At 44.9% G+C, this 9634-nt stretch overlaps 1 protein-coding gene across 1 annotated transcript in view; it reads left to right on the top strand.

Annotated features, from left to right (window-relative positions):
- Window positions 1-7618, top strand: part of LOC308074941 (leucine-rich repeat transmembrane protein FLRT2) — an 84109-nt gene extending 76491 nt beyond the window's left edge. Inside the window, exon 3 of the mRNA XM_080414496.1 lies at window positions 3550-7618. Within this exon, the coding sequence (XP_080270622.1) occupies window positions 4085-6127 (2043 nt within the window). The 5' untranslated portion in view covers window positions 3550-4084 and the 3' untranslated portion in view covers window positions 6128-7618. The remainder of the gene's footprint in view (window positions 1-3549) is intronic.
- The last annotated feature ends 2016 nt before the right edge of the window (window positions 7619-9634 follow it).

The following is a 9634-nucleotide window of genomic DNA, read 5'->3' as shown; positions in this document are numbered from 1 at the left end:
ATTGTCTTTTTTACATTAACAACTTGAACCCTATAATCCCTTTTCTGAGGAGAACTTTAGCCAAAAAATAGCCGATCTACAAGCTCACAACGCCTGGCAGCGCAGGCGTTGTGAGCTTGTAGATCGGCTATTTTTGGGGGCAAAGAGGTATAGGGTAGAGGGGGGAAAAAGAGCAGACCAAGTAAAAAAGAAAAAAGTTGAATCTGCAACACAATTTTATACAATATAGATGCGGTGGTCCCTGCTTCACCTCTCTCTCTCTCTCTCTCTCTCGCGCGCTCTCTCTCTCTCTCTCTCTCTCTCTCTCTCTCTCTCTCTCTCTCTCTCTCTCTCGGCTAAGGGGTCCTTGGCCCCCAAAACGTTGAGGACCCCTGATGTGGCCATATAAGGACGATTACATAACTATTGACCATGCATTGGCCACACGATCGTCAATGCAATCTGTCAATTGGCTGCCGTTGCCCGAACGATGCCACCATATAGCTTCTCCTGCCTTATTAACATATTTGGCCAATATTATGCACCGTTAAGAAAGACATGTTATTGGAAAAAAAACAGCAGTCTGATCGTTTAGAGTTTAGACTAGTGGTCCTTGGGGTGGGGTACCAGGGGGTCCCCAGCAAAATGAGATAACATAGCGTCACAATCATTTTGAACCAGCTTAGCCTTTGGCTATTCAAAAATAGCAGATCTACAAGCTCATAGTGCGGCACCGAGTGCGCACTATGAGCTTGTAGATCTGCTATTTTTGAAAAATCTTGAAATGTGTGTCTTTGAATATAGGCCTATATTTATTTTTTTAAGAGAACATTTTAACTCAAATCTTTGCTTTCTGGGGGGTCCCTGCCCTGGCACAAAACATTTTCAGATGGGGGTCCGCGATCAAATGCATATCAATTTAGGGGTCCTTGGCATGAATAAAAGGTTGAAAACCACTGGTTTTAGACTGGATAATAAATAACGGGGGCTGGTATTTGTGCGCAGAGCGGATATATGATCGTTGGAGTTGGTGGAATCTAAATTGGTCCCACTTTATTTAAATGTTGCGACCTTGCTGTGCGCAAAGCAAAAAGTATGCAGCAGCACCTCTCCTCTCCTCTTCTCGTCTAGTATATAGTCGATGGGTGCCGACATCGATCTTACAGTTCTGTCCCTAGGTGCGCAGAGGGGGGATTTGTCCCGTCTTATCTCTGCTGACAGCCCGCGTTCATCTTGTTCATTTTGTGCTGAAGTTGCTCTCCTCCTCCTCGACCTCCCCCCACACACACACACACACACACACACACACACACACACACACACACACACACACACACACACACACACACACACACACACACACACACACACACACACACACACACACACACACACACACAACCAACCCAGACCTAAAGTATAATAATAATGATCGGAGGTATTTATTGGAATGTAAGGGGCAGGCAAAACAAAAAAAACGGCTTCAAATCTAGCAGTCTGCTGTTTTTTCTTTTCTTCTTTTTTTTGGGTGTGCGAGGGAGAGAGAGAGAGAGAGAGAGAGAGAGAGAGAGAGAGAGAGAGAGAGAGAGAGAGAGAGAGAGAGAGAGAGAGAGAGAGAGAGAGAGAGAGAGAGGGGGTGGGGGGGGGGGGGGGGGAAGAGACCAGTGGTTCTCATCTTTTTCAGGCCAGGGTGGCATGTGACAGATTGAGCCATGTACCCCCCCCCCCCCCCCCCCCCCCAACAGTGCCCACTGCACGTTGGCAAGTTGATGTTCTTCACTTCACTGCTTTTAAGTGTAGCCTATTTCGTTTTGTTTAATTCAGTCTTTTGGTCTTGTTCATATTCAGGGAGAAAAGTGCTTGAATCTCCCATGCATTAGGCCAGTGGTTCGGGACCCCCAGGGGGGTCCCTAGATTATTTGCTTATAATATCATTTGTTTTCTCACTCAACAGTAAACAACCCAACATACAGCATGAGTGTATACAAGGTATCTGCAAATAAGTGTACATTTAAGGACCTTTAAGACCTTTTTCATACCTCTATAACATACATGGGCCCCCACCTTCACTTAATGCGGTCTGCAGGTTAATATTAATACGATATATTATTGATTTCAGCTGTTAAAATTCCAAACATGACCTGCTTTAATTACTGCAGTCTATATTAGCAGCTTAATGACTATATAGTATTGAAATTCTGTCTTTTTTCTTGTCCAATGTATTTGTATTTAAGTTCATAAAGTTAACATAAGTATAACTAAATGCATTTGAAATTAAATAAAAATGTTACTTTTCAGGATTCCAATTCCAAAATAGCAAAACAAAATCTGGATTCCAATTCCAAAATAGCAAAAATAGCAGATCTACAAGCTCAAAATGTGTCGCACCGCAACAAGTTTTGGGCTTGTAGATCTGCTACTTTTGTGTGACAGAATGGCGATGAAGGGCATTAATTTACGAAAAAAGTTGAAATACGGAGATAAGAGGTGTCTGCCTGACAATATGCAATGTGTCCCTCTGGAATGAGTGTGGAAATATAGTGGCCCTCTCCATCATCAGAGTTGCCCACGCCTGCTCTAAAATGAAAAAATAAATTAAAAAAAATAAAACCATTACTGCGTAAAAAGTAATCAACAAACTATACTATCAAAAATGGTTAAACATTGGCCAAATCGTCAAATATTAGAGGCAAACATTTTGAAAATGTATATTGGCTATTTCCACAATGGAACCGAGTCAAACTAAATGTAATGCCTCAACTCCTACAGTTCCAAGTGCTTGTCAGGGTGGGGGGGGTCCCCAGTTCAAATATGATTCTTTCGGAGGTCGCGCCCTGAAGAGGTTGAGAACCACTGCATTAGGCTATTGTATTTTTTTTTGCAGAGACGGTGGCTAATAGTTGGCCAAAAGCTAATCACACATGACAGGACTTTGCTTTACCTGCAAAAGGATGTGTTTTAGCTGTATTCCATTTTACTTTATTCTTTTGCTGCATTTTGTGTGTGTCCGGGGTGAGGGACTTGTAACGAGCCACGGTGGCCATTTGTATGCACACTATTCTGCCCAGCCAATTTACAAGACTTAATTTTACATTAGCCCATTACGACCGGGAAAGCATCTTTGTCATTTTAAAGATTTCTTTGGGCTATTCAAAAATAGCAGATCTACAAGCTTCTCTATAGCAGATCTATGAGCTTGTAGATCTGCTGTTTTTCATTTTTTTTAACTCTGTTACAACTTCTGGGGGGGTCCCTGGAACAAAATGTTTTGAGATGGGGGGTCCACGGCCAAACACATTTAAATTATTTAAACAATGTTAGGATTTAGACGACATTTGTAGAACCCCCAGAAGCAAAGATTTGAGTTACAAATGTTCGCTTTAAAAAGATATATTTTCAAAGATTTGCACACATTTTCCATGATTTTTCCAAATAAAATAGCAGATCTACAAGCACACAGTCAGATTCAAAGACAGACATTCCCATGCTGCCATACAGATCAGAGGAAGGCATGCATTTGCAGAACAGGAAAAGCCACTGATTTTCCCATTATTCTCATTTTTTATATAGGTCTCCGGATCCAAATGTCATGTCCAGGGGAGGCGGTGCCATTTTGGACCCAGCGGTGTGTGACATGAGAGGCGGAGAGCAAAGAGGAAGAGGACTTTACGAGGATATCCTGCCGGTTGTGCAAATGCACATGGCTCTGAAGCCATTTAAATGATCTCTAGCCAACGCTGAGAGGGGCTGTGTGGGGGGAGAGAGAGGAATGTGACGAGCTTCATTAATGTTCCCTCATCTTCGAGCATGGACTGACGTTGGCGAGGGAATCACACGCCGCTTAATGAGACCGTTGCTCTTTTGTTGGAGGGTTTGGGACTAATTACCACGGGATTATTCGAAGCCTGACCCAGCAGCACCAGGCTGCACACACGCACACTGAGGTGGGTGAACAAAGCACCGATATCTGGTGACAGAGCCCGGGTTACGTTGATGTAAATTTACAACCCCTATTTGTTCTCACCTCTTTGTTTGAGGGATTTTTTTCTTCTTCTTTTTTTCCTTTTCTTTTTCTTTTCTGGCCTGTTTTTTTTTTGGGGGGGACATGGAGATACAGTGGCGCTTACGGAATAAGGACTGGGCCTCCTGCCTGAGGCCGTGGATACCCATACTGCTGGGCCTTCATCTGCAGTTCTCCCGCGCGTCCAACTGCCCCGAGGAGTGCCGCTGCGACCGCACCTTCGTGTACTGCAACGAGCGCAGCCTGAACTCCGTGCCTCTGGGGATCGGGGAGGGATACAAGACCCTCTACCTTCACAACAACCAGATCAGCAACGCCGGCTTCCCGCTGGAGCTCCACCACGTGGCCTCCGTGGAGACGGTGTACCTCTACGGCAACGAGCTGGACGAGTTCCCCATCAACCTGCCCAAGAACGTGCGGGTCCTCCACCTGCAGGAGAACAACATCCAGACCATCTCCCGGGCGGCGCTGGCCCAGCTCCTGTGGCTGGAGGAGCTGCACCTGGACGACAACTCCATCTCCACCGTCGGCGTGGAGGAAGGGGCGTTCCGCGAGGCCGTCAGCCTCAAGATGCTCTTCCTCACCAAGAACCACCTGAGCAGCGTGCCCATCGGCCTCCCGGAGGACCTGAAGGAGCTGCGCCTGGACGAGAACCGCATCGCCGTCATCGCAGAGGAGGCGTTCCGGAACGTCACGCGCCTGGAGCGCCTCATGCTGGACGGTAACCTGCTGACCGACGAGGGGATCGCGCCGGGGACCTTCCAGGACCTGGCCACCCTCCGGGAGCTGTCGCTGGCCCGCAACTCCTTGACCTACCCGCCCCCGTTTCTCCCAGGGGAGGTGTTGGTGAAGCTCAACTTCCAGGAGAATCAGATGAATAGGATCCCTGTGCAGGCTTTCGCGGGACTGCACAAGCTGGAGAGGCTGGATATTTCCAGCAACCAGCTGCAGTCGCTGACACAGGGCGTCTTTGACGGCCTCGTCAGCCTCAGACAGCTCACTGTTCGGAACAACCTTTGGCTGTGCGACTGCGGCGTCACATGGGTGGTGGCGTGGCTCAAGTCTCTGCCAGCCTCGCTCAACGTGCGCGGCTTCATGTGCCAAAAGCCCGAGAGGGTCCGGGGCATGGTGATCAGGGAGCTGAGCGCCGAGCTGGTCCAGTGTGCGCAGAGCACGGCCACGCCGCCACCGAACACCCGCTCGCCGACGTCACCGGGCGACTCTGCCCCGTCCTCGGCCCCCTCGTTTTCCCCAGAGCCCCCCTTTGCGACTCACTACGTTTCGCCCTCTTCCGGGCTCCCCTCCCCCACGGTCCCCCCTCTCCACCCCGTCTTTCCGACCAGGCAGGGCACGCCGAGGACTAAGCACCCGCAGAACCCCCGCAGCAGGGAGACCCTGCAGGTGACGTTCGCCATCCTGAACGGCTCCGCCATCCACGTCAGCTGGGCGGCCGCCTTCCCGGTTACCGCCTACAAGGTCACCTGGGCCAGGATGGGCCCCAGTCTGACGGGCGACACCGTCCGGGAGCGGATGGTGGGCGGGGAGCACCGGGGCATCCGGCTGGCCAACCTGGAGCCCAAGTCCACCTATCGGATCTGCGTCATCCCGCTGGACGCGTTCAACAACTACCGGCCCAAAGACGACACCGTGTGCACGGAGGCCACCACCACCGCGGCGACCACCTCCTTCGGCCCCGACAACAACAAGGGTCCGTCGGTGCCCGAGCAGGCCACGCAGCAGGACCCCACCAGCTCGCCGTTCCTGCTGGCGGGGCTGATAGGCGGGGCGGTGATCGTGGTGCTGGTGGTCCTCCTCAGCGTCTTCTGCTGGCACATGCACAGGAAGGGCCGCTCCAAGTCGTCCGCCAAGTGGAAGTACAACCGGGGGCGGAGGAAAGACGACTACTGCGAGGCGGGGACGAAGAAGGACAACTCTATCCTGGAAATGACTGAGACCAGCTTCCAGATAGTCTCGCTCAACAACGAGCAGCTCCTCAAGGGAGACTTCCGCATTCAGCCTATTTACACCCCTAACGGGGGCATCGGCTTCAGAGACTGCCCCATGGGGAATGACAGCACAGCGTACTGCAAGAACAATGTTCAGGATGCAGACCTTTGCCGCACATGATGTTTTTTTTGGAAAAGCCTTTCTATAGACTCACGGCAGCCATATTGGAAAGAAATTGGGCCTCTTCCTTACTTCCTTCACAGGTGTTACCAAGGATACTAATGAAGGTTCTGTTCCATTCTGGTCAAACAGAGTCAGGGTGCTGATATTGTGCATGTTGGCTCACTGGAAACACTCTGCTACACCAGTGGGTCTCAAAGAGTCCTTGAGGGGGTTCCAGATGGCCTTTTATGGGTCTGTAACTCTGAGAGTGTACAAATGGAACCAAATGGACCCGTAAGGCTCCATTTGGTTCCATTTGTACACACTCAGAGTTATGGTGGTTCTTGAAATTTAAAATGTTTGAGAACCACTGTGCTACACTAAATGGAACAGAGCCTTCATTAGAATCATTGGTAACACCTGTGAAGGAAGTAAGGGACAGGCCAAATTTCTTTCCAATATGGCTGCTGTGCATAGAGCCCGTTGACGACTACCCTTAGCATCACAAAAGACGCTGTACAGTGTTAATATTTCGAAATCCTGTGTCAAGAAATGTAATTTATACAACTGGCTGGACGATACTTGTTGAATTCAGCTACCTTTTTATATTTCCTTGGTAAAATTCGAATTTCTAAGTTATTGGAGTTGTGCCGTTTTATTTCCGTGCTAGCAAGATGTACTGTACAATCAGGAGTCATTCACATCTAAGTATGAAGGTTTGAGTTTCGTTTTGATCATTACGAGTACTGGATTATTTTAAAGTCAGTGTAAGCTGTGACGATACTATGATAATATTTAAACGAATAGGAAATTGAGAGACAGAGAGAGGAAAGAATGATGCTTAAATCAGCTACAAGCACCACACGATGGCATCGTATTTCAAGCTCCATGAAGTAAACTACAGCTTCCTATTTTTCATCAAGTTTTTTTTTGTTTCGTTTTCTTATGTTAATGAAGCCATCGACATACTATGGCACATTCGTTTAATTACAGTGTGATTCAGTAGGGACGCAAATGAACATCCCCTGCTCAAAGCAGGGCCCACTTCTTTCTTGTTCATGCAAATGAAAACTTGTGTGCTTCAAAATGACATTTTTAAATGTCACACACCTTTTAAGCAGCATATTCCAAATATCCACCGACGTTGAGACAAAGTGTCTGTGTTTGTTTGTTTATTATTTTATTTTTGTATGCAGACCATAAACGCTTTCACATGCTTTTCAAAACGACAAAAAAAGATTACAACGCAAAGGGATCCTGTTATTTGTGCTAGCTGAGTTTTGAGGATGGCGTTTTTAGGGGAGTGTACTTTGCAACAAGCACATCTGCCATCTCTGTTTTAAACCATGGGGGGAAGCAATTGCAACTTTTGTTTGGCAAAAAATAATGTTATGGTAATACAGTATATGTATATATATATATGTGCCTTGAAATTATCAGCTTACAATGTATTTTGAACCCATGTTTTTGCACAAAAAGTGTATTGTATATATATTGAATTGAATTGTTGTTGAGAAAAAAAACTCCTCCTGCTTTTGATTATTTATTGACAATGTAATTATTTATGTAGCGTATATCTACTGTATATCGCTGTTGGGTGTAAACCTCATATATCCAAAATTCTTTAGAAATCCAGAAAAAATACCATATTCATCCCGGAATGATCAACGATATTCAACCTTTCTTAAATGTGTTGAAGGATCTTTGTGACTTAAGAAACACTTCTGTTAGAGGAGGGTATGGTTCATTACAGATTGGCATTTAGGTTCCTGTACATTTTCGGATTACGGGATAATTGCTTTCTGGGTCAATGCACATGGAAGGTCATTGGTCACAAAGGGCTGGGAAGAACACTTAACCCTTTATGACCGGGAACGCATCTGTGTGTCATTTTAAGATTCCTTTTGGCTATTCAAAAATAGCAGACATACAAGCTCAGAACTATGAACTTGTAGTTCTGCTATTTTTGAAAAATCGTGAAAACTTGTGCAAATCTTTGAATATATATTTTTGATTTTTTTTAACTCTGTTACAACTTCTGGGGGTCCCTGGAAAAATATATTTTGAGATGGGGCTCCACAACCAAATACATGTAATTTTTGAGAACCACTGATATTATAGCAACATATTCAAAAATCTGTTAGGATTTAGAAGACATTTGTAGAATCCCCAGAAGCAAAGATTTGAGTTACAAATGTTCGCTTTAAAAATATATATATATTCAAAGACCCATGATTTTCCCCAAAAAATTGCAGATCTACAAGCTCATAGTGCGCACTATGAGCTTGTAGATCTGCTATTTTTGAATAGCCCAAATACATCTAAAAATGACTGAGATGCGTTCCCGGTTTCAATGGTTTAATGCATTTGCCTCAGTAGAAAGTCTCCTCACCTCTCTCTGTGGGAAGTGTGGTTCCCTGTGTGCGTGCACAATTCTAAATGAATGGCCGACTCCGTCAAACCCTGACCCGAGTCTGTACTGGGAGTAAAATAGGTTTTTATGAAAGAGACATACTAAATGGGGGCTTGAATATTGAGTGTCCTACAACCAGTCAAATCACATTAATTTTGAATCAAGTATCAGGATATATATTTTTCAGTGGTGGAAAGTAACTAAGTACATTTACTTAAGTACTGTACTTAAGTACAATTTTGAAGTACTTTTACTTTACTGGAGTATTTCCAATGTTCGACACTTTTACTTTTACTCCACTACAATTGTTTGAAAACTTCAGTTGCTAGTTACTTTGTAGATTTGAATTATTATTACAAAACATACATTGACCACTTCTATTTAAACTTTGGCTATTTTAAAATAGAAGACACGTTGTGAGCTCGTAGATCTGCTATTTTCAAAGGATTTTCATACATTTTAAAAACGTGTGAAATGGGACATTCCGCATAATAAGTACTTTTACTTTTGGCACTTTCACTATATTGTGATGCCAATACTTTTGTACTTTCACTCAAGTACATTTTGAATACTGGACTTTTACTTGTAATAGAGAGTATTTCTACATAATGGTATTGATACTTTTACTTAAAGGGTATTTCACTTTAAACAAAATTGTGGGTCATTTTATCGTCTACTCAGGCTTTTGTGAGCACCACGGACAGTTTTTAAGTTACTTGTCTCAGTATTTAGATATTTGATATTCATTTTATCAGACATGCCCCCCTCCTATACAAACCCATTGTAACTTCAAACTCCATTTTAACCATGTTAGATTCATCAAAAACACCCGCCCTTGATTCTGGTGACTCATACTGCCCTCCTAATATGTGAGGAGGCCATGTTTTTTCAATAACTTTTTTCATTTATTTTAAATATTATTTTGGGAAAATTAAAAAAATTAAATACAATACAAAAATGTAATTAAATAAATGAAAACTTAATCGAAAAAACATGGCCCCCTCACGTATTAGGAGGGCCGTATGAGTCACCAAAACCACGGACGGGTGTTTTCGCTGACTCATATCATGGTTATAATGGAGTTTGAATTTAGTTTGTATAGGAAGGGGGCG

Source organism: Gymnoscopelus braueri (genome assembly GCF_963280865.1).
Source record: "Gymnoscopelus braueri genome assembly, chromosome: 19".
NCBI classification, from domain to species: Eukaryota; Metazoa; Chordata; class Actinopteri; order Myctophiformes; family Myctophidae; genus Gymnoscopelus; species Gymnoscopelus braueri.
This window is presented reverse-complemented; position numbering and strand designations above follow the sequence as displayed.